This window comes from Coloeus monedula (assembly GCF_965178545.1).
Source record: "Coloeus monedula genome assembly, chromosome: 1".
In the NCBI taxonomy this organism is placed as follows: Eukaryota; Metazoa; Chordata; class Aves; order Passeriformes; family Corvidae; genus Coloeus; species Coloeus monedula.
Genome location: NC_138781.1, coordinates 44,923,504 through 44,949,125, shown reverse-complemented (window position 1 = coordinate 44,949,125; position 25,622 = coordinate 44,923,504). Strand labels below are relative to the sequence as shown.

The 25,622-nt window shown below is 43.9% G+C and overlaps 1 protein-coding gene across 1 annotated transcript in view; it reads left to right on the top strand.

Annotated features, from left to right (window-relative positions):
- TMC2 (transmembrane channel like 2) overlaps positions 1-25,622 on the top strand; it is a gene marked incomplete at both ends in the record, with an annotated part of 45,463 nt that overhangs the window by 6,744 nt on the left and 13,097 nt on the right. Inside the window, 14 exons of the mRNA XM_082276591.1 lie at positions 29-110; positions 368-474; positions 2,295-2,393; positions 5,621-5,763; positions 7,263-7,410; positions 7,842-8,030; positions 9,523-9,702; positions 10,514-10,666; positions 12,679-12,807; positions 14,975-15,042; positions 15,520-15,759; positions 17,516-17,641; positions 22,065-22,143; positions 23,727-23,847. Coding sequence (XP_082132717.1) covers positions 29-110; positions 368-474; positions 2,295-2,393; positions 5,621-5,763; positions 7,263-7,410; positions 7,842-8,030; positions 9,523-9,702; positions 10,514-10,666; positions 12,679-12,807; positions 14,975-15,042; positions 15,520-15,759; positions 17,516-17,641; positions 22,065-22,143; positions 23,727-23,847 — 1,864 coding nt within the window. The remainder of the gene's footprint in view (positions 1-28; positions 111-367; positions 475-2,294; positions 2,394-5,620; positions 5,764-7,262; positions 7,411-7,841; positions 8,031-9,522; positions 9,703-10,513; positions 10,667-12,678; positions 12,808-14,974; positions 15,043-15,519; positions 15,760-17,515; positions 17,642-22,064; positions 22,144-23,726; positions 23,848-25,622) is intronic.

Here is a 25,622-nt window from a genome sequence, read left to right as displayed (position 1 = left end):
TGCTCACTGCAATGTTGTCTTGTTTCAGAAATGGGTGAAATTCAAGAGAGACTTTGAAAATTTTAAAACTCAGTGCATACCCTGGGAGATGAAGATAAAGGAAGTGGAGAGTAAGTTGAAGTTGCTGTGCTGTGGCAGTGTGACATTTTGTAAGATCGCTTTGTCTTCACACAAACAATATTCCAGCTTCCTGGCCATCAGTGCCAAACAAGGAGCACACACCCCTGGCAGCTCCAGGTGTTGCTCTCTCCATCAGTTGTGGACACTGTTGGGAGGCTCATGGGAAATGTGTTGGGGAGGTTAAAGGGTTGCTGAGGACAGTTTAACCCTCCTAAACTCCTAACCATGAAATGTCTTCTGCTTTAAGGTCACTTTGGCTCCTCAGTTGCTTCCTACTTCATATTTCTGCGGTGGATGTATGGAGTAAATCTCGTCCTTTTTGGGTTAATATTTGGACTGGTTATAATTCCAGAGGTAAGTGCTTAGCTCTCCTTTCAGTAGTATTTTGCCCATTGCTTGACACAAACACGACATTGACAGGACAAAGAAATGTCTTATAACAGGCATTGCTTTAGAAAAAGCCTGAGGACGATTGTTTACAAAGACTTACTGACGCAGGAGCAGAAGTTGCATTGGTATCAGGAGACCTAAAATGTTATCAAAGATCCTGCCCATCCAGCAGATGAAGCTGGGGCTCAACAATCTAATTCAAGGCTAGTTTTACGTTTTGACTAAACTGAAAAACGTGACATTCCAAACCTAGACACAAGATCCGGTCTGCAAGAGCCACAAGAAATGTTTTTTGCTCTGAGAATAATTAAATACCCTCACTTTTGGGCCCTCTGAGGGGCATGACCATGGGGCAGCAGCCATGGCACAGCCCTTCAGGGAACCAACAATTTCCCAGCACTTTGCCAACTAACATTTGCTTGGGAAATAACCCCATTTTGTACTTCCAATTCATATGATTCACAAGCAATTTTTTATTTTTAGTTTTTCTATTTCTCACTCTCCTTGGAGAAGGAAAAGGATCTCATAGCCAACTTTATATGTTCGTTTATTGAAGAATTCTTTAATGTAGCCATTACAGCTCTGGTTGAATTACTCAGTGCAGTATTTAAAGGCTGTGCAATCCACAGACAGTGGCATCTGTTCCATTCAGCGCAGAATTTTATGGAGCAAAAATGCAGTGCAGAATCCCTCCTGAGGACCATGCTTTTGTTCTCTTTAATATGCTTGCTCACAATATTGAAAGGGAAAGCTCAGTTTCCTTCCAGGATGAGGAGACATAACCATTAGCACTGAACAATACAAATGTGTTTGGTTAGGAACTTTGCATATGGCAGGAGCTTTCCTCTCTGAAGTGTGCACACTGTTACTCATTGCCTACTGAGCTGTTACGATACGGGGAGTAGCTGGGCAATAAACATTTAATCATAAATTATTTTGAATGTAATTAGACAGCCCTAAAAAAATAAGTGATAGATGATATGCTAGGACCTTGCTAGGCTATGAATGCTAATGAGATATTTTGGTATAGGCACCAGTCAGCTTGTAAATATAATAACTCTCCATAGCCCTTGGCATTCTCTGTCTGGATTCCAGCTGCTGCTCCAGCTGCAAGACCTGCTTTGCATGGTGCCATCAGGACAGGCTGTGCCATGAAAACTATTCTTTGCATCTTTTTGTCATATATTTTTTTTCCCAAACCTAATTGCCATTTACCTCACCTTGAGAACATCTTTCAATTCAGGACTGAAAAATACAAATTATATTTCAAGCTTGACCTGGTGCTCTTGACTTCTCTCAAAGGAGGAGCTCTGCATAACTAGATGAAGCTAATCCCTTTACTGCATTAGAACCATGAAGTTCAAGCAAAGAACTCCTTGATAAACTAAGGACATTTCAACTGGAGCTGTTCATGAAAGGATACAGTTTACCAAAAAATACTTCCTGTGCAATGAATGCGGCCAGGGAAAGGGAAGTCCTCTGGTTATTTGGGTGAAATTAATACTAAATAGTAACAATAAATTTTAAAATGTGTATTAATAAATATATGTAATACTAAGTATTAATATATGTAAGTGATACTAAATAATAATAAATCAAATTAATGCTAAGCAGTTTTTAAAAACTGCTGCTCTAGTATTAAGAAATGAAATATATATTGAAATCAACAGAAAAGGAAGACAAACCAAAAGCAAATGAGAACAGACTCATTAAGAAATAAAACCTGTTAAAAACTCCTTGGTGCTTTATACTACATAGGCATCACTGTTATTAATGTTCTCCAGGTCCTGATGGGAATGCCATATGGGAGTATGCCAAGGAAAACTGTACCCCGGGCTGAACAAGCAACTGCTATGGATTTTTCAGTTCTTTGGGATTTTGAGGTAAGCACACAAGTGTTAATCATAAAAGATCAGTTGAATACCTTCTAAAACCCCTCAGAAGTTAGTGGTGCTACAAGGATGAATTTGTTCCAAGATAAGCCAGCAGAGCACCTATTTCTTCCAGAAGAAGTCTGGGAAGTCTTTGATGCGACAAAGCCTTGGCAGGTGCTGAGATTTCTGGCCAAAACAGCATGTACACATGCAGACACCTGCATATGGATTTGAGCCACTTTCATATACAAATGTGCTGGCTGGTATATGTCACATGTGTGTAGACACAAAAACCATTTTGCTTCCAGCTGGAAAGGCAGCAAGCACCCAGGTGAAAGGCTGGAGCTGCTCCAAACCAGGCAGCCAGAAAGAGACTCCAAGCTGCAGATCCCCTTCACAAGCAGGGAGCACTTTTCCAGACCACTGAAAGTGATTGGGAAGGGGATTGCTCCCCACGTCCCTGCCCTCCCTGAAATATTTACATGAGCCAGAAGCAGGAGCCAAAGTTTAGGACTTGCACCCACAGGAAAATCCCAAGTTTCCAGCCATCTCTGGGTGCTTGCCTGCAGCACCCATTCACCTCCCACCCCAGTTACTTTGAAGATTTAAGCCAAAGGGATTAAGTGGTTTTAGATGTTTTTAGCCCAAGAAAAGATATGTGAAAGGGGTGAAGATTTTCTGATGTAACAAATACCTTGGGATCTGACTTTCAAAATTGTTACTTCTGGAAATATTTTTTTAGTGCTTGTCAGCGCTGGCCCACATGCTACAAGCATGGGACCCACTCCTGTAATAAACCCCTTTGCAGTTTCCTTAGCTTAAAAAAAACCCAAACAAACACCAACCTAATAACAAACAAACAAACAAACAAAGCTACTTTGTTGTAAACCAGATTATTTAAACTAATTTATTAATAAAGCTTCAAATACTGGTGTCCAGGAACCTGCCAGGGCCAGGCCTTCCTTTACCCTCTCATTGTCTGCTAAGGATCCTGTTAACTCTTCCTCTCCCAGCACTTTCCCCCACTGCCAGAATCCAAAATTCAGAGGTGAATTAGGGACATTTTTAATAGGAGTGTAAGGAATGAAAAGCTCATTTGAGCAGTGCACTGTAAAAATACAACTGGTAGCATTCAAACTCATTAAGCCAGAAGAAAAAAAAAAAAGCAAAATAAGACTCCAAAACAAACAAAAAAACCTGACGGAGTGTTCATGAAATGCAGCTGCTGATTTTCTCTGGGAGACCATAAGTAATAGACCTATCAGTAAGGAAACTTGCCTCTGGATGAGGCTGTATTCTTCCAGGAAGTGTTTCCTCCCATGAGATGCCAGTCCCCTGCCTCTGGCTTGGTACACACATCTACATTCCCCTGCTGTCACTGAGGTGTTGATCCTCTGAACCCCTCTGATATACAGGTCCCCATCCAGTACCCATTCCCTTGCTGTCTGACATCAGGGAGCAATCATTCCAGCTTGAGAAGCATCTCCAGGTATGGGGCAACACTGTACACCAATACCCTCTGCAGCCAGGAGATGTTAAACAAAGCCCTTTGCAGAGGTTTGCCCTTTGAAAATGCATAGAGGCTTATTCCAGCATGCTCCACAGGAGAGGTGCAGGGCAGAAATATATATCAGGGTAGGCATAAATGAAGAGTCAATGCTACTATCCTGAAAAATACCTTTCAAGAGAGAGGAGCTGGGGAAATGTATGCTTTGGCAGCAAGGAGGTCACATCATGGATTTCTAGAGGAGCAGAAAGGAATAAATCTCAGTTGGACACCAGACACCATGTGTCACAAATGGAGTTTAAAGAATATACGGGATGATGTGAGCAGAGAAATTCCTTTTTCAGTCCTTGACATCTGATGAATCAAAAAGACAAAGGTTTGGAATTACAACCTGAGAAACAAACTTCACTAGTGCCTTCCACGGACCTTGTATTTTACAAGGCTTTTTTCCACCACACCTCTCCAGCAGACATTGTGTGTAACAGGCTATGAGCCCCAAGCAGCCATGCTGTGGTGTGCCCGCCACAGGCTTGCTGCACTGTTAGAACCACACCCAGAGTGGTCCTGGACCTGCAGCACTGCACTTTGTGAAGGGCAAAAATGCAGCTCCCGTGGCACCTGGGGACACCAAGGCTTTTTATGAGGTTGGGAATAAAAAGCCTAGAGTTTTGGGAGAGCACAGTTTAACTGATTAACTGAAGGTGGTCAAACGCTTCAAGAAAGGCCCAGAAAGCTCATGAGATCTCCAACCCTAGAGATTTTCAAAGCTCAGCTGGACACAGCACCAAGCCATAACACTTCCTTTTGCAATTGGCTCTGCTTTGAGCAGGGGGCTTGACTAGACAGCCTCCACAAGCCCTTTCACATGTAAACCATGCAGTGTCTCTAAACAAGAGCCATTACACGGGCTCTGGTACGAGCTTCAAGTTATATCTTTTCCAAAGGCTTGATCAGAGGGGAGCATGCTCAACTATCATGGCCAGACTGATTAAGTACACTTAACTTAGGAGCTGAAGGACAAGGGACAAAAAGTAGAGAAGTACAATGTGCAGTGATAGACATCAACTTGGATGAGATATGACAGAAAAACAGGGAGAGATTGCTAATGCGGATTAGGTGATCTGCACGCTCCTTGAGTGCCTAACAGACTGCACAGCAAAAAGTACATTTACTTGAGACAACATGGTTGATACTGTGTCTCAGCTCCGCTTTCCACTGGAAAGTAATGCTTTGATTTCACTCTTTAGTTGTATTTGCTCTGCAGGCAGCAGCTGGTAAAAGGAACTAAATCTGCAAGGTACTGAGCATCAGCTGCCTCCTACCTGAAAGGAAAAGTTTCATATCATGGTGGGAAGGCCCTTTGCTACAGCATTTCTACAAGATCTGAGTGTTTGATTATTGTCTTAGAGGAGCAGGTGAGCTACAAGCACAAAGAGAAATAAGGATGTTTTTCTGGGAGGGATGAAAAAGTGATGGATCAAAACTACATCTTAGTTTTAAGCCACTATCCTCTGACATGCTCTCCCTCATCTTCCCTCTCTTAGGAAGATAAACTCTTAAGAAGACGGCACTCAAAGGTGCCAGGGCAGCAAACAGACAAGAATGAGACCCTAAAAACTTTTCCAAGTTGATTTTCCTTGTTCTAAATCTTCCATTTTCTCTAGAAACCCCTTCCCTGCAGAAGAAAAGCTGCACAGCTCACACAGGATTGCTTTTGCTTTACCTCCAGGGCTACATCAAATACTCAGCACTCTTTTATGGCTACTACAACAACCAGAGGACAATCGGCTGGTTGAAATACAGGCTGCCAATGGCATATTTCATGGTTGGGATCAGCGTGTTTGGCTACAGCCTGATGGTTGTTATAAGATCGTAAGTGCAGCTGACATTGCTCCCTCTGCAAAATCCACCCAGATGTGTCTCACAGCTGGGTTCCCCTCCATGGGCACCCAGACTTGGTCCAGCCTTGGCTGGATGGGTGGGGGAATGTAGGCAAAGGGGGGCTGTGTGCCTGCTGTTTTCATGCATGTAGCCTCCCTGTCCACCACCCTGGCTCTGGTGGGCTGGGGGGACTTGAGCACTCACTCCCCTGCCTCGTCTGTGTACTCATGTGCACTATTTTGAACCTCTCCTACTCCAGCCATCTTCTTCCTTCTCCTCCTGTCCAGATCACTTTAACCCTTCCTCCAACATTACTACAGGGCCATCAAACAGGTAGATTTCATACATGAAGGAGGATTTTACTTGGAGTAAATTTCAAAGGTTCCTTTTGCACGCTTTCATTGCAAAATAAATATTCCTGAATGCCAACATGGGTCCCACAGATGGTGCAAGGGTTGCAGAAAAGAGCCAAGTGCTACTAGACTGTATTTGTTGAGTCCCTAAACAAATCAGTGCAGTTTAAAAGTGGCCACAATTTCTGTGCCCCTTGTGCACTTTCCCCAAACACCAGTGAGGCTCCCACAGCATTCTCAGGGTACTGAGGTTGCAGCCAAAGCACTTGTCAGTGCTGTAATGGTCTCTGCAAAGCTAAAAATAAAAAAATAAGCTCCTCTATCTCTCCCTGAAGGACACACCATGAAAAAGTCTTCCTTTCTTTGGAAGAAAGAATAAGCCCATGGATTTGTATCGCTTGCTGAAGCAGGCCATATTGCTGTGCAGCAGAAAGAGCCTCTTGAGCCTTTGGCTGGAGTGGGACATGGGGATTTGCTGTACATTTGCCATGAAACTGAAGCATCTGTTGTCTTGCCTTCCTTGAGGGACTAGTGCTAGGAACTCTAGGGGGACTTAGAGAAGGATTTCAGGGATCAAATAATAGCAAAAGCCATATCAAAAAACCGCAGAAGCCATATCTGCTCCTATGCTGATTAAGAAGAATAAGCCTTTTTCTCTCCCTGCATGACTTGCTGCAAGCTCTTTGGCTCCAGCACTGTGCAGCAAGTGAAGTCTCACTAAAGCTTTGTGCTGCAGTGGGTATAGTGGATAGCACCAGGGAGTTTTGACTAAATTTAACTAACTAAAGGTAGCCATAATCATATACTGCAGCCTAGGACCCAGAAGCACCATAAATAGACTTTCTTCATGCACCAGCTGGAGGAAGCAATCTTTAACATCCTTAATCACCTATGCTAGTTTTTCTCTATATCACTATTTTTAATAGAAGACCTGTGTAGCCCTGAAGACACCATTTGACAGTTCAGTCCTCCTCAGACCTAAAGTCCAATGGCCCATGTCACTCATTCCCAAACCCCAAGAATGGTCGCCCCACTCCATCTTACCCACCGGCAATCCCAAGCTCTGCAAAGCTGAAGGATATGAGGTGGCTCTGTGGAACTCCGTCTGACCCTGTCACTGCACACGCCCTTACGCAGGATGGCACGCAATGCCAACGAAAGCACAGCAGATGGGGACGATGACAACTTCATTTTCAGCTGGAAAATGTTCACCAGCTGGGACTACCTCATTGGCAACCCAGAGACAGCAGACAACAAGTTTGCATCCATCACCACCAGCTTCAAGGTAAACTTGAAACTTAGCTTTCCCCTACCTGTTCCTCCCCAGCACCTACAAATGGCAGAGATTTAAGGGGAAATCTGGATACCTGCTCCGCATCTCTCCATATGAGCAGGGCATGGTGCTGATCCATGGCAGCTCCAACTTCTGTGACCCACTTCCCCTAAATCCCTTTTTTCAGATGTTAAAAGAATTTGTATTAATTTGGAGTGCAGTTCTCTTGGGATATGTCAGGCTCTTTGCCATTTGATACCTTTCAGTCAAACCAGAACTCCTGTATGAAGCTTAGTTTGAATTTAACCAAAACTACCAAGTTGGATATAGCCAGAGTAGAAGAAGATTGCATTTCATAGGGTGAAAAAAACTTGTGATGTCACCTTATGCTTGGTGCTGCAAGATATCCATTCCAATTTCTTGAGAACCCCTGTTTTTTTCAGGAGTCTATTGTAGATGAGCAAGAAAGCAACAAGGATGAGAATATCCACCTGAGGAGGTTCCTGCGGGTTTTGGCCAATGTCCTCATCATATGCTGCTTGTGTGGGAGTGGCTACCTCATTTATTTCGTGGTGAAACGCTCCCAGACATTTTCCAAAATGCAAAACGCTGGGTGGTATGAAAGAAATGAGGTGAGAAAGCTTTGTTTCCAGTTTTCTGCTGGGATAATTTTCTTTGAACATCAGCATAATCATTGCCAGAGGTTGAGGACAGCATCCAAGACAGAGGGATTCCCTAGCAGGGCCCAAGAGTCCCCTTCAGTACCTTTGCACTTGTAGCTGCAATGCACATTGATCTCACTGAAAGTTCCTAGGGAAAATTAACAATTCCTGCAGAGAAGGGAAAATATTCTTATAATAAATCACTAGAAAAGTTAATGACTTTTCAGCACTTTCAACACCAACCACCATCTTAAGTTGTATATTAACACTTACAAACTCAGTTGTACCAGAAAGCTCTCTGGGTGTTAGAAATGTCCATAATTCATAACTCTAAAATCAAATCTTTGTCATCCACCTTGAATTATGGGAATAAAATTTTAGGACGTACAAAAAAATTTCAATTGTCGAAGTTTTCTGTGTCTGATTTTGGAATGAGAATTTCAAATCTTTAAGCTTTTCACACACACCAAAAAAAAATTCAACCTATGGAAAGGTTTACTTTCAATGTCTACAATATTATCATGTATTTATATTTCAAAGCCAAATTAAATTCAAAGCAATGCATTTTCACAATTCCTTCAGAGAACTTCAGAAAGATGGCACTTGCTTACGAAATGCTTTGATTTATCACTATGGAATTTTCCCAAAGAAAAAAATCATACTTAAAAAAAAAAGTTTAATGTCTGACCCTTTCCTGGTGATAATGTGAGATCTGAATGAATACAGTCCCGGGTACTGTTACTTCTCTTGGAAAGAAAAGCACCAAGAGGAGACCTGTGAATCAGAGACTCCCTGCACCTGTACAGACACAGTCCCTCACAGGCCGATGGGACCTGTAGGGCTGTAAAAACGTTTAGAGCCTGTAAGTCATGCCTGAGCTAACCTTGACTGGCCAATGACCTCGTTGACCACAGTACAACTTAGTATGTGGCATGAAAAAGAGGAACAAAAATACCACTAGGACATATTATCTTGAGCTGCAAAACAGGTTTTGATGTGTTTCCGTTCAAGTCTGTAAATGCCTACTGCAAAAGCAAAGGTGCTGAACGTGGAAAATAAACATTAGCATTGACTAATTATCTTTATGCACACAAGCCAAGACTTGTGCTTCCTCTGAAACTAAAATAAGAACCTTGGAGCTGATGCAAGCACTACTGTAAGATACTTGAGGAACCTAAATATTCATGAGTCTGGACTGACAGGGAACAAATTCTTTAGAGCTCATCCTTTTGAGATAAGAGCAAAAGTGCTCCTGCAAGAGCAAGTTGTGCAACCCGGCCCTGAAGTCTGACACTGCTGCCTACATGCTAAGCAAAGCCAGAATCTGAGTTTGCTTTGACTCCCTCCCCTTTATAAATCCCTCAGAAATATCCAACCAGTTGCCAGCAGCTCCCACTCTGCTCAAAATGAGATAGTCACTGTTGTTACTATGAGCAGTTACCTCGTTTTCCTCACGTGGCAGGTTGAAATTGTGATGTCCTTGCTGGGCATGTTTTGCCCTCCGCTGTTTGAAACCATCGCTGCACTAGAAAATTACCACCCCCGCATTGGGCTGAAATGGCAGCTGGGGCGGATCTTTGCACTCTTCCTGGGGAACCTCTACACATTTCTGTTGGCCTTGATGGATGATGTCAACGAAAAAGTAAGAGCTGAGCCAAAAAGCCACTGTCAAATAGCGTTTCCCAGAGCTGAGGGTGAGCACACCCTGTCCCCACAGCCAGAAGGTACAATCACCCTCTTTGCAGCTGGTGTTTTCTCTGTCCCCAGTCCTCTTGAGCGGTGCCCCAGGGAGATTCACCAAATAGAGTCTCTGGCTTCTCCTTACAGCCCTGAAAAGGGCACAGTTTTTGTCTTCCTATAATCACAGCATGTTAGGGTAATTCTATTTTTTTCTCCATCTGACATTGTTTGCAATTTCTATTACTGCAGACCCCAAGGATACAGTTTATAATCCGCTTCCGCTGCCTCCCCTCTTTAACATTATCCTGGTAGCGTGTTGTGGGCAGATAACTGCAGGAAAGGATAAATGTCTAACTGATCCACAGAAAAAAATTACTCTGTTTTAAGCTGAGAAGAATTAGAGGAATTGAGGTGGTTTGCTCTGCCCTGAAAAATTATGAACTATGCGAAGGAGGAGGACTGGGTAGAGGCTCCCTCTGCACACAGGGGTCTTGCAGGAGGTCTGACTCCTCCACGTGCAGGGAGTAGGTTGCTTGCTCCCCAAAAACTCATGGAGCCTTGACCCGCTCTCAGCTGCTGCTCCCCTGCTCCCGGCAAAAGAGGAGTTTCTGTGCTATTGCCAGCCCTGTAACTGTTGTATGCAGATGTTTATACATGGGGTGGTAACTGGTAAGGAGAAGGGAGGAATTCAGTGTCTTGGATTTCTTCAAACATGTCCACTGGGACTTCTATTTTCTGATGGTTTTGGCTGGGGGGGTGTCTCTTCATTGCAGCTGGCAGAAGAGGATGTGGTGAAAAACATCACGCACTGGACGCTGCTTGGCCACCACAACTCGTCTGCAGGGAATGACAGCACTGTCACCCCACCTCCCCTTGACCCTGCAGATGTGCCCAGGGGGCCCTGTTGGGAGACAACTGTTGGCATTGTAAGAAATTCATTGCGTAGCAAGTCTCTGTGTTGGTTTGGGATGGTCCATTTTTGTTTTTCTCGTTGATGCCTTTAACATTTCCAGGCTTGAAGTTTTCCTCACAAACAGCTCTTTTCCCCACTCTCATACAGCATCACCACGGCAATACAAGTCCTTGGTCATGGTTCTCAAGCCATGGTGGTGAAATCCTCAGCTGCAAGCAACCAGGGCATGCACAGCTCTGAGGCACTGGCTGTGAAGAGCACAAAAGGCCAGGCAGTCTGCAGCCATGCCTGCACCATGTTTTTTTCAGATCATGACTGTGCCTTGAAGCAAACCTCTCTTCTCTATTTATTGCTACACTTGTTCCAGAGAGGCTTTGGTGCAGGTGTAAACCCAAACAGAGGACATGCCTCAAGGGAACTCCTGGCAAATCCCAATCCATAATGCATCATGAGGCCATGGGATGAAAGCAGAATTAGGCAAAAGTAACCCCCTTGAAAGGCAGGCAGGGTCCTCTGAGTTTCACCACACAAATTCACCCTGCAACATTTACCTTGCACCAAGAAGATCTGCAGCCAGATCTAAGCACAACTTAAAAAGTAAAAGCAATTGTTTACTGGCTGACTGAGATAGTTAGGGCTTGCCAAACTACAAGGCTATGCATTGCTGTGCACACCCAAGGGGTCTTCACAAGTCAAGAGGTTCTCAGTTGTGTGGGAAAAGACCAGCCACTGTCACCCCTCAGAAGAGGCTGATCCTTGGTGCAACTGTGCTGTCATTCAGCAGATCTTTGTTTTTCCCCTCCTTAGACTTTAAAAACCTTTCTTGTAAGTGTCTTTCCTTTTGCATCCTTGGGACATGTCCTGGGGTGACTTTCTGATGCTGTAACCCCTATTGCCTTCTCTACGCCCAAACACGGATCCTGTGCCTTTCTCTACCTTTAAGACAGAGGGGGAAAGCTGGTGGAATTCTTTTGGTGGCCTGTATTCAGAAACAGAGATAACTCACCTGCTGCTACAGAGCCAAGGAAAGCACCTTCCTGCTTTTAGCCAGCTTTCAGCTCTGTTTCTCAGGAGAGAGACAGAGAGTTAAAATTCTTTGCTTTTTAGCTAGCCTGCTGGTTGAGGAAAGAAAAGTTTTTTTCCCTGCGACTTTGGCTTCTTCTTCTTCTCTTCTGGACCGTTCAGCAGCACCAGAACATCACCGGGAGCCCCACACTGCAGCCCAGAGGGGCCCACACCAAACCCCACACCCAGAGAGGGCAGAGCCACACGTACAAAGAACTCTAAATCTTCCTAGGTCTTCTCCTCAGCGACAGGTTTTATTATTTAACATTATTGGTTCTTTTTTCCGTGCCTGCGTGCACTTTGCTTGTTAAAAAATTTGAGTTTTTTTCACTTTTCTCCGAGGAATTTCTTTCCGAACCTGGTGGAGGAGGGGCTGCTGAAATCTACCTTCTATTAGAGGGATGTTAATTTTGAATGTTTTCCCCTAAATTTGTCTCAAACCAGGACAGGATGCCAGTTATTTCCACTCTATGAGTCTTCCTTCTGCCTGCACTTTTATCTTCTTTGTCTTGCATATCTCCTTTCTCTACACTTACACACAGTTCTTGTTTACAACTGAACAATTTTCTTAGGAGTCCACATAAAAGTTACAGAGCTGAGCCATACCAAAACTATGCACAATAAAAACGACTGTGGGCAAATGTATATTTTACACCAGCCTTACTGCAGCATTAGCATTCTGCTCCCACTTCCTGTGCTGCCACAGCACACAGTGCAGTCAAAAATGCCAGCAGCAGCTATCAGGTCTAACAGCTATAACAGAGCTCGTAGCTCCCAAGCACAGAGGTAAAGCTTAGGCACCGGCCAGTGTTAGAAAACAGGTGGGGATTTTGCTCATGGCATGCTTTTCTGAAGGTTACTGTCATATAAAGACAAATGGCTTAATAAAAAATATAGTCCTGAATGCGCTACTGAAATTATAGGAGTTAAATGGGTTTTTTCCCTTCTTTTAAATTGCAGGAGTTTGTGAGGCTCACTGTGTCTGATATCCTGGTGACCTACATAACCATTCTGGTGGGAGATTTCATCCGAGCTTGCTTTGTCAGATTTGTGAATTACTGTTGGTGCTGGGATCTAGAGGCTGGATTTGTAAGTATCTTATAACCGAGTCAGTATCTTATAGCCAAGAAGATAAAAGCAAGTTAGGGCCATTTGGTCAAATGCTACAAATGGATTTGTTTTGAATGCTCCCAGTGGTCATCTGGTCTTGCCTGATAATATAATTGGTGTACATAGTCTATGCAGCACTTTCTGGGTCTATCGGTTCCACCCCAGTAAGAACTCTACAAAAATGCAGTTCTCCTCCCCGTCTGAGAACTTTAAAACATGAAGCTGACTTTAAAAAGAAATAATCCAGTATTCATTCAGTTGTTAAAATCCCAAAACCTTGGGCCCTTCTATATCCCTTTTCAAAGCCCCAGACCTTCCTGTTCATTGCCCAGCCTTCAGGAAAGAACCTGCTTTTCTCACAGCAGTGTCTTCTGATCACTGCTGGAAGCTGGTGTTTCTTCTGCTGCAGTGGAACAAGGAGCATTTCCTTCCCCTCTCATGTGTGTGTAACACACAACAGCACTGGACTCTTTGGCATTCATAAAGGTTGCATTACCAAAGCAGTCAGTACTGGAGCTGCACAAAACACAGAAGAAAATAATGGAGGGGTTGAGGGAAGTGCATTGATTCACACGAGAGGAGAAGGAACCAGATGGATTCAGATGGAGATGAAAACAACCTTGCAAGATTACGAGTGGATCAGTGCACCCACCGCCTAGCTGTCATACTGGGAGGGTTCCCAGGAGTCATCTGGTGAAGAGCAGAGAGGAGGGCTTTGTGCAAGGAAGAGCAGGTGGGGCACAACAGGCATTTTGCTGCTTGTGGACCTCTTTGTGTTTCTTCTGAGGGAGGCAGAGGACATTTCCCAGGGTGGCCTAGGGAGGTCCTCCCAGCAGCCAAGCAGCATAAAATTACTCTCATTGCTTGGGCAAAGAAGGTTTGCTGACAGCCATCTAACCCAACCTCGGCATTGGCACCAGGACAATTTTAGATGTGTTTTTCTAATGCAGATAGTGAGTAAGCTTCTTGTTTAACCCAGCCTTCTCACACAGGAGTACTCAAGGCAGAGGACAGCAGACGCTGAAAGTTGTCTTTTTTTTCATGCAAAAAAGAAGCCAATATTAACCTCTAGCTAAAGATTTAATGTAGAAATGGACCAGAATCAAAAGAACAAAGAGAACAATGTTTACATCCATCCCTTCCCAAAGCTGTGAGCAGTCAGCTAAGCAAGACTCTGACTAGGCTTCCCTTGAGTTTTCATCATAAAGCACAAACATCTTCAACTTTATGAATTGCTGACAGTATTAAGTAAATGCAAAAGGCATGAAAAGCACACATACCACAAAGGATATTCCAAAGATACAAGAACATCACTTACCATTTCTTAGAATTCTGTTTTCTGCATTGCAGTTAAAAAAAAAAAAGTAGGTTTTTTTGAGAAAACATAACAAGAAAATCTTTACATGTAGTTTCATCTGCCAAAAATCACCTGAATTTTGTGTGCACAAAAGTAGATATCTATAGAAGAAATAGCTTCATCATAGGTAAATCTAACAAAATAATAATTTATAAAACAACGAATACTGCCAATAGATCAGACCAGTCTGTTCTGAACCTTCCACCATTAGCACCCACATCAGATAGGTAAAATACTGCTTTATATGGAGCAACCTATCAGCTAGCGCAGAGTAAACTGTCACCTGATACCCATCAGGTCATATATTCCCTCATATTTCTTTCCCTTTGCCTTCTGTTCCTGTTCTTCAGCAGCTTGGACCAAGGGACATGGACATAATCCAGCGTAGCATTTGCCCACCAGCTCATAATTATCACTGCGTCAAGAGTCAATATTTTACTAGGGTAGAACTAGTCCATAGCCAGCCACCAGCTGGAGCTTAAACGTAGTCCCATGCCATGCTCACAGCTGGTGTTATATTAACAGGGAGAGAGAAACACAGAGCAGCTCTAAGCACCTTCATACATCTTTCCAATTTTCAGCAAGCCAAGAGAGAAGCAGCAGCCCACAGCACAGTAGCTCCAATTCTGCTTTCCCCACACTGCTGCTGGTCATTCAAGCAGTGTGCACACAGCAGGAGCCCTCCCAGGAATCCCTGCTTGACAGCTTTAAATAAGCATCATACACCCAGCAGAAAACAATAGCAGGTACCTCTAGCAACAACACACTTTCCTTTCTTTCCCCATACAGCCGTCCTACGCAGAGTTTGACATTAGCGGCAATGTTTTGGGTTTGGTTTTCAACCAGGGAATGATTTGGTAAGATATTTCCTTTTTTTTATTCTACACACCCCCCTCCCCCCCCATTTTTAGAAAACGTGTTAGTGGAGTCAGAAAGCATCCAAGCCAACTAGATAAACCTTTGAGTTCTGGTTTTTCTGACTGATTGGCTTTCTGTGTTTAACTATAAAAGTGGGTCTCTCTCTGCTGGTTACCTTCACCTGACATTTTTCAAGCCATCTCCAATAAATGTTTGTCACAAACTGAAAAATTTTCTTTGCGACCCCTGAGAGGTCTGGTCCTAAGTGAGGGGGACCATACCATAACCATACCATAACCATATCCTATGGATGCATCTGGCTTCTACTGTGGGAGCAGAGGGGTAGCACCTATCAGCCCACTCACACTTCATTTGTGAACAAACTTGCCACCAACAAACACCTCTCTTTCTGTTCTTGAAAAGAGTAAACCTTCCAGTCTGTCAAAAAACAGCACCTGTCCTCTTTTCCTTTTCAGGATGGGATCCTTTTATGCACCAGGGCTCGTGGGTATAAACGTGCTGCGCTTATTAACCTCCATGTATTTTCAGTGCTGGGCTGTTATGAGTAGCAATGTCCCTCATGAAAGAGTCTTCAAAGCATCCAAGTCTAACAATTTTTACATGGGACTGCTGCTGCTGATCCTCTTCCTCAGCCTCCTGCCTGTAGCTTACACCATCATGTCCCTGCCTCCCTCCTTTGACTGTGGACCTTTCAGGTACTACCAAAACACCAAAAAGGATATTTTTGTTCTCTGGTACATGGGATTATTTTCCTGTGGTTAGAAGGACTGGACTCCAGCAGAGATGATGAAATGTTTAAATCCTTAGCAATGTGAGGCAAAGGCTCACGTCCAGCTATGGGCTATAAACCATCAGCTGGGAGCATTGAACCCGCTCCTGTCTGCTGCTCTCCTCTGCTGCATGTTTCCCAGTGTTTTCCCAACACACACTGATGGAAGCACCGGAGAACAGCAGGGGTGGGACAGCAAGGTGCAGCCCTCAGTAAAAAAACCCAAAAAAACCCAGCAGGAGCATCCCTAAGGCTCTTTGGAACATTGTGGAAACAAAATGAGTCCGAAGTCTCCTTCACAGAGACAAGAACTCCCACAGCATGAGAGGCATTTTACATGTTGACTTTAGTTGACAAATACCAGGAAATGGATAGGGGTGAGCCTGTAAAATGCCTCCTTTTTTTTTTTTTTTTTTTTTTTTGGTGTTTGGGTTTTTTTAAATGTTGCGGGGCTTTTTTTTCTTTTAATTAGGACAGAATCAGCACTGCACAAAGCATTCAGTGGACTGGATTAACATGCCAATAAAGTCTAATTTGATTGAATAACGCCATTTCCTGGGCCTGCTGAACTGAATCTGACTCAGCAAGGAGCCAGCTTGGAACACATTGTTCTTGTAGATGCACTGTTTTAGGTTATCTGCTTGCTGACGGTGAATGACATCAGAAAGCTAAAAGACTCGGGGGAAAGGCAAGAGACCAAAATATCCTCAGTTCTATAACAAGGACAGGTGTCAACGAATAATGTCAGAAGATCTGACAAGTAACTTGTTGCACACACACTATCATTTGAAGATGACTAATCTGCAATGTGAAAGAGCTATTTCAATTCCCAATCAACCCTTCAAAAGCCACTCAGCCTGATTCAGACCCTTGGCAGCTCAACTGAAAGCTCAGCTCTCGTGGGCTCCTGGCAGTTGATGTAGTTGGGATACTGTTTATCCAAGTTTTCTTTATTGACTCTCACCATCAAGAGAGAGAGTTCAACATCCTCCTGACTGGAATCCTGCAAGCTCCCAGGAGGCACCAAGCCTCAAAAGGAGGAATAGCACTGATGGGGTTGGATTCCCAGACCCAGAGATGCTGGGGAGAGAAGAAGGTCAATTACGTAATCCAGCCCTTTACAGATTTGTTCTCCTTTCAAACAGAATACTCTCATCTGCTTTATCAGTCCTGTTTGAAATTACTCTTTCACTCAGTCTCCTATTAAGCAATAATCACAGCTTGCTATTTTTGTCATTACTTAGCAGCTCTTCAAGTTGGCTCATTATTTCAGAAAGCCGGAATTTGCATATGGAAAGTCATCTCTACCATGAAAAGGCCAAATTTAACAAGATATCCATCAGAAATGTACAGTTACTAGACCCTGTAGATTTTTATCTATTTCAGAGGTGTAAATAGTCAGGACTCATAAAAGAGTCAAGTGTGGAAATAAACATATTGACTCCAGGAGCAAGTTGGCCTAGCAAAGATTATTTGTATAATCAATAGGAGGAGGCAGGGAGGGAATGAATGGACCAATAGATAATTTAAAATAAAGGCATTTTAAACTCCTTGGTGGCCAACAGCAAGCTGATGCTCACTGAAAGAGAGGTGAAACCTTCTGCTTAGCACCATGAGACTAGGAGCCATTTTGTCCCTCCAGGAGACACCTACACTCCTTAACTGGCCATTTGTCTTTCCAGTGGAAAGAAAAGGATGTATGATGTCATTCAAGAGACCATCGAGCTTGATTTTCCAGTTTTTGTTGCCAAGATCTTCAGCTATGTGGCAAATCCAGGACTGATCATACCTGCAATTCTGCTCATGGTGTAAGTTTTCCTCGCAATATTATGTGCCTGGCTTGGGGGAGAAGGTTGAAAAAAAATTCTGGGATGCTAGTGAGATTCTGGGATACATCTTCGGCTGAGATAACTGCGTGGATTAGAGCAGACACATGCTCCCTAGCCCCCTTACCTTCACCTAACCCAATTTCCCAAAATTTAATTACCTGACCCAATTAAACACAGCTTTGTAGATGGAATACATTGCTGACAGAAGCCTTGTAGATATCAAAGCTGTTGCAGCTTCCATATGAGAAATTTTCTGTAGCCAGCAGGAAATAAATGGACAGTCTCAGCCTGGTGCCTTTTGGAGAAGCAATTCCTGTCACAGCTGGTGGTATTTAGAGCACAGCCAAGACAGGGCATTCAAAAATTACGTGTTCCAAAAATATGAAGAGTTGTGAGCTCTGTTTGGGTTTGGGGGGTTTTACTTTTTCATTTTCCAGATAATACATCTGGTATTTGTTTTAGTGCTGTTTGATCATTTCAGCTTTGGAACCAGACTTAAATCCCCAGTACCTCCAGCAGTACTAGGATCAGTTCTCCTTTTTTTTGAAAAGATATTTTTGGCACTGTTCTTGAGGTTTTCCATAGCTATCAAAATGAGTAGGAGACTTGTGGCCAAATTCTGTAGGCAGTTCTGAACACTTCAGACTAATCAATGGGAGACAGGGAGAGAGCTGGGGAGCCTGTTACATACAGAGCTTCCTACACTGACTCTTCCTGGGGTATCCACACACACTGGAGATGATCCTCTGGGCTGAGCCAGTACAGCTGCCCTAGGGCACTGTGGTGCTCCATTCTGAATAGCTGCATGAAGGTAATGCCATTAAATTATGTCAATTACAAGTTCCATACAAAATTTCTTATACAAACAACATGAGAAAAATCCTAATTAAACTGAAAATGGCATGTCACCGCTCTACCTGCCTCAAACTACTTACCCATTTTAACCTAAAAAGGATGATCAGTTACTGTAACTTCTACAGGCAGATGCTACATTTGTACGGATCAGATCAGGTGTGTGCAGGAGACAAGAAGCCTCACACCACATCCCCAGCATGGCCAAGCACATTATTGTATATTATTATTGTATATTATTATTATTATATAAACTCTGTTCCTGTGGGCTTCACAGCAGCACTGGCAGATGCCATTGCAAAGACAAAATGAAGACCACAGAACAGCCCAAATGGGCCACCTTTACAAAAGGGCTGCAGGCCAGGTTTCTGAGGCTTTGATGCAACATTCAAAAAAGCTGATGGGAGAGAGTAATACCTTTGAAAAGAATGGGGTTTTTTTCCAGTGACAATCTCCTGCTCTTTTCTCCACTGACAGCTGAGACAAGTAACAGCACAAATCCAGTTTATTTGTTGAAGAGACACCTTTTATCACACCTTCTCAGTGCTGGCTACTCCCACACCACAGCCTTACCATCAGTCCATCTCTCCTTGAGACACCATTTTGTCTCTGCCCTGATTCCCCTCTGAGAACTGAGAGGTACCTTATGTCCATGTTACCCAAAACATCATCATTTTCCACCCAAATACACTGCCTGTATGGCCTGTATGTATCACATATTTGATTTGCAGTTGTTCAGCTCCTGAGAGAGTCACAGCCCTAAAGAACTGGCTTCCCCCACGGTGCCCAGACCAGTCAGACCTACGGCCCTTTGGCAGTGCTCTTGCATGCCCCAAGAGCATCAGGTGTCTTGCAGAGGCACTGTTTGTTATCTACATACTCACCTTGCCTGTGATAATCCCAGATACAATCACAGCGACCAAACAAGGTGGTTTCGTAATTTTTAGTCCTTTTCTCCTTTTTAGTTGAGTCCCCAGTTTCCTGCCTTGTCTCTGAAAATCCTCAGCTTCTGCTGTGGTGCTGACAGGCAGACAGGGTCAGGCTGGAGCTAGTCCTTGTGCTGATCCCCATCCAGTTTTTCAAGAGATTGAAACCAGGGAAATGCAAAAGCTTTGTTTAGTCCTGATGAGCAGAGAGCCAGAAGCTCCCAAAGCAGCAGGCAAGGCAACCTACAATCCAGCCTAAATAAAAATAGCCTCTACAAAGAGCAACAGGTGGATTGTAAATTGATGGTCTGTTGATTTTGTTGCAGCCTCTCAAAAAACGTGTTTTCCACGTCTATGGACTGAATTAAGTCATTTTCTCTAGCCACGAAAACCCCTTCTCTTTTTTCCATGTGCAATCCAAAACGCATCTTCTATTTATTTCAGTTCTTAGCTCCTGGTCCCAAACAATGATGGGGTTCAGTGAGTGGCACAAGTGTTAAGCTTACTGTCCTGCTTCTAACTGCCCAAGGACAAGGGAAATAGGGAATAAAGAGAAAGAAGAATGAAAGATATTGCGTCCATGGGCACATAACCTAATCCCACTCAGGCTGAGAGTAGAATTTCAAGCTGTGGCCTGCAGAGCTTCCTGGCAGAGGACAGAAGCATTTTACTGCATCAAGAAGGGGGAAAAATTAAAATTTCTATGCAGGCTAGAAAAGGACAGTGACCCACACTCTAACCAGAACTGGGGACACAGTACATCAGAGAAGAGGGGTGCCGTGGTTTAAGCCCAGCTGGAAATTAAGCACTTCTCATCTACTTGCTCAATCTCCTCTCTCTCTCCCCCACTCTGGTGGAATGGAGAGAAGAATCAAACCAGAACTTGTAGGTTGGGATAAGAACAGTCTAGTAATCAAAGTAAAATATAGTAATAATGGTAAATGTTAATAATAATAGAAAGGGAAAAACAAGTGACACACAGTTGCTCACTACCCACTGATGGATGCCAGACCCCCCTTCCCAAAACCAGATTGGCCCCCATTCCAGGTAACTCCCCTGTTTATATACTGGGCATTATGTTCTATGGTGTGGAATATCCCCTGGGTCAGTTCAGGTCACACATCCCACCTATGCCCCCTCCCAGTTTCTTTTGTGTACGTCCTCACTGGCAGAGTATGAGACAAAAACAAAAGTCCTTGCTGGACTTAGGATAAACAAGAATTAGCAAAACACAAAACACTGGTGTGTTATCAACACCATTCTTATTCACAGCCCTGATTACAACGTAATGTTTTCTAGGCAATGAGCTTGATAACATAGAAGAAATAAAACTATCACATCTTTACAGAAGAACAAAAAGAAAAAACAATTTCCAAGAGGATTTTCAGGACAGAGAGCCTAGATCACCAAGACTGAGTTCTGGGTTAATGTTACACAAAAGGAGGCAAATGTGTTTCCTCCAGACAGACTCCTGTAAAAAGCCTCAAGAAAGGCAATTCTAAGCACTGCTTCCTGATCTGCCACCTGGAAACCAACATGCCAGTACATGGTGCCTTGCTGGGCTTAGGGTCAGGCACTCAGTTGATGAAATCCTTGAGTATGGTTTGAGGATGTTGAATGTGGCTGGAGAAACACAGGCAGGTTATGAACTGTTTGGAAACCTTTTTTCTTTCCCTACCTTTTTTTTTCTAAGAAGATTTTCTACTTTATTTTTAAAAAACCCAAACAACTACAGCAGTGAACTGAATGGCTGGTACTTTTCCTGGGAATGGCTTGGAGTCGCTGAACAGATGATGGTTATGATTTAGAAAAATAAAAGCACTCCACAAAAGGAGGAGGAGACATTTTTTTGCTACCAAAATATTACTGGCTGGTGAGTGTCAGAGGTGGTGAGACAGACCCAGACACTTGGGCATGTTTGAAAGCACAGCCTCCCTGTGTGCCAGAGCTGGCAGCCAGCATGCCCTCTCCCATCCCTGCTTGCCTTTCAGTTCCCTCCAGCTTAGCTCAGTTTTCCTCTGGCTTTGGCATGCCCTTTCTGGAGAAGACGGGATCAAAACAAAAGCCGGTGGCTCTACTCCAATCTGGCTTCTGCTTGCCCTCTGTTCCTGTCTCTGCTCGCTCTCAAGGGCCCTGTCTGGGGACAGAGGATGCAGCTGGTCCTAGAAAAGGGGGAAGGAGGACTGTTCCTTGGGCACTGCTTTTCAAAAGAGGGGTCAAGGCCTTATTCCACCACTATTTCCCCGGGTTCCTCGTTTTTTCCTAAGGTCCCTGTGTTACCTGGTGGCAGTTGCATCTCAAGGCTGGTGCCTGGTTTCACCAAGGTTGGTGCAAAGGAAGCAAAGGGAGCCTATGGCCAGCCAAGGTGGATGCACGAGGACAGGGTGGTCATTTTTCTTCTGTTTGAGCAGAACTGAGCTACTGGATGGGCTCAGCTCATCTCAGCTAACCATACCACAGGCAGCCCAAATTCTTCCTAAACCTTGAGCCTCTAAAAGCAGTTCGGAAAAAGTTGGTGGAAAAACTAGGTATTAGAAGGTAGGCAAAAAATTACAGGTTCCCTTCTTGTGAAACTTCCTCCTTCCCCTGATCCTGTCACTACAGCAACATGCTTTCTTTTCCAGCCTCGCCATCTATTACCTGAATGCTGTGTCTGAAGCGTATCAGCGAGCCAATGCAGAGTTGAAGAAGAAAATGCAAATGGTAGGTATTGATCTGGCAAAGCTGCCTTTGAAATACCATGCACCTCAATTTTGATGTGTAGCATATGCTTTTAAATCCCTCTTCACTTCTGAACACAAGAAGATGATGTATTTTATGCTTGTTCAGTCCCCTCTGAGGGCATTTAATGTCTAGCTGCACAGAGTGGTCACATCCCATAACAGCCTGCTATTTCATACACCGGAACTACTGTGGGCTTTCCCATAAACTGTGTTTTCCATGTACAAAATTAAGTTACCTCGAAGTTCAGGCAATGCTTTGGTGTCTGAGATTTACCAGGAGCAATGATAAGCCCATGAAAACCACAGCCAGATTTTGTACAAGCTGAAGAGCAAAGAGCCATAATGAACAATATGGCAATTACATTTTTTTTTTTTACCACTGATTCTCAAAACACCTTACAGAGAGGCTGTTTCTGCTGTGCGCATGGGAAAAGCAAGATATAGACAGATGCGATGACTTGAACTAGCAAGGCAGGATTTGGGCCTCATGATATCCAGAACTGTGAGAAGTTGCAACATGTAGAGGACCATAACACAAGGGTTCCTGAACTAGGTCTGCCAGAAGGATACCTGCAAGAACAAGGCTCTGCTCAGAGAATGAGTCTTAATAAGAAACAGCAAAGGTGTCCTGGTACCAGGGCTTGTGCTGATCTGGCAACATCAGTTTCCTCTAGAGTTTTCTAGTTGTTGCTTTGTATGACATAGATGTGCCCAAAATATCAAGCCTTGCATCAGGAGAGGATATGATATCGTCCAAGGACTCACATCAGCCATTTTACTGGCACAGGACAGGATCTAAGCCAAGGAAGCAGTCCCACATAAAGCCAAACATCTCATAAAGCAGAGATTGCTGCAACATTAAAAGTGAGGATGTGAGTGCTGAGAAATGGGACTCCATAAATTATATTTAAATGCTCAAATGCAGAGTTAATCACTCATGCACGTCTTAAACTAAGTGCCTTGGTGCAAGAGCTGAACAAGTGCTACAGCACACTGGGACTTTGGGGCACTTGGTCTATTTCATTGCACAGCCTGGCTGTGATCAGGGCTAAAGGGATCACACAGCAGGACTCAGCACTATACAAAAGTACAGATTCTTTCTACTATCCAGAGGAAAATCTTTTGCAGCACTAGTTGTATGCAAGTAAAGCCAAAGACAGCCCTACATTCCATCCCTATGCTGCTGTACCTTCTCCTTCTTCCTCTGGCATTTATCCCTGACACCCTCTCTCACAAGAAGCTCATATTTAAAACAAACCAATACACCAGAGAGGGCAGATTGGTAGCTGCAGCAACACACAGACAGCCTAACAGACCTAAACCATGTAATCAGCGAGTGCTTTGCCCTGAGAGGAGCAGAGCCATTGTTTTCCAGTCCTGCCTGGGATGTACTTTCTTTCCCAGAAACACTTGGTCACCGGACCAAGATTCAGCACCTTGAACTTGGTAAAGACATCCATTCACCCCAACAAACACTTAGCCAGGCAAACATGACACCAGGTCACCATTTCCCAGATTACATCTGCAGTTTTTAACTAAACCAAATGGTTTTCATTGATGCAGCAACGTGAAGAGGAGAAAAACAAGAGAAACAACAAAGCCAGTACCAACCCTATGCTGCAAGATCTGGAGGATTTACTTACACCAAGTACGAAGACTGAAAGTCCCCCTAAACAAGCAGAAGGTAAAAATTAAACAATCTCCCCATAACACTTCTGAAAAGGCTCATTTAGCCACCAAAGTGACTGGGTAGGATTGAGAGACTGGAGGGATACACCTTAGCAAGGGATTGGATGAGTATAATTAGCACAGATTTTGTCCTCTCACAGAAGTCCACCTGCCAATGGAAACCCAGGAAGGGCACATTTTTAGACTAGATTATATCTCACACAGGCTTGTTACAGTGGGAATTGTAATCCAAAATTATGGTTCACCCCCCAACTATTAGCCATGCTGGTCATGAAACCAGCAATTTATTCTGGGAGCAACGTTTAAATTCCAGTGTTGTTTCTGGGCTGATGATCTGAGTCAGACTTTTCCTTCCTGAGTTGAGCTTTTCATTGGAAAATTCATCATGAATGAGGCAGAAACTTTTCACAGGATTGGGTTAGGTCTTAGGGTAAATAAATGCATCGTGTAAGCTCAGCTGTGGGGGTCCATGACTGGGCAGAAAGAAGCAGGAGGAGGCATTAGCACTCAGGATCTGAGTATTTTCAAAGAAAATGGATCCTCCAGGTTTGATCTCAACCAGCCACTTCCTGACTGCTAGAGCTTCCATCTCTCATTTGTGAAAATCACTTGAAAGATTTTGATTTTATCTTGGTACAGGTGAGAAAAACAGACCAGTGCCACCATAGCCCCTTTGAATTTAGATGGGCTGAGATGAACTGGAAGGTTCAGAGTAACCCAATACAGATTCCCTCCAAAGCAGACCCAAGGCATTCATTTTATCGGAAATAGTGCTGGCAGTGTTTTGAGTGCACTGAAAATAAAGACTAAAATCAGCAATTACCCGTGACCACCCCATGCCTGGCTAGTAGGATTATCATGTCTTATAAATGCATCAGTAAGAACCTGACAAGAGGGCTTGGGCAGCAGAGACATGTACTGGCTGTTGAGTGGGAGCAGAACAGTCTTACTCCTGGTTTCTTCACTCAGATGCTCAAACACAAATCCTCAGACACTGGTTATTGCACAGAGAAACAGCAGCCGCCGGGGAGAGGATGAAAGGCAGTGTTTGCTCCCAAGAAAATAACATTCATAATCTTTGCTCTAGACAAGAAAATAGAGTCTCTGAATGGAACCAGCCCGGTCAGGAAACCAGGCAGAGGAGAAGTCCTGGATGGCAGCCCCATGGCCGGTGGGAGAGGAGCAGCATTCATCCCGCCATCACAAGTGTTTGTGACACAGCCACGGACACTGGGTGTTCGGGCACCCTACCCTGGCCAGCCCAGGCCATGGGGGTACCCACTGGGACCAGTTTCTGGAAGAGGGAGAGGGCAGCCATGCTACCCACGGGCTGCTCGATAACCTCAGTGAAGTTTCTCCTGTTTGACATTAGAATACATGAACTGCATGAACTGTTGTAGTTTTGGTAGGAAACGATTCCTGCATGTTGGACATCCACTCATGGTGGTGTGTATCTATCCAACACTCTCTAATATAAATTTGTTTAGACACTTAGTAGTACTTCGGAGTTGTAACCCCAAAGGCTGTGCTGATTTTTGTCAGAAGGGAAATGGGAGGCAGTCAGAACAAAAATCAGCCATGATATTGCTGAGCTGCTTCACACAGGACACAGCCCTCTGGCCACTAACAGCAGTGACCTTGCTCTGTGGAGCAAGTGCTTGCCAGTCCTTTCAAAGGCTTCTTTAATTAATAAAAGTGGTGTGAGTTTACCTGTCATTTAAACAGAGGTTTCTTGAGGGTTTTTTCTGTTGTTCCTCTGCCTGAAGAATT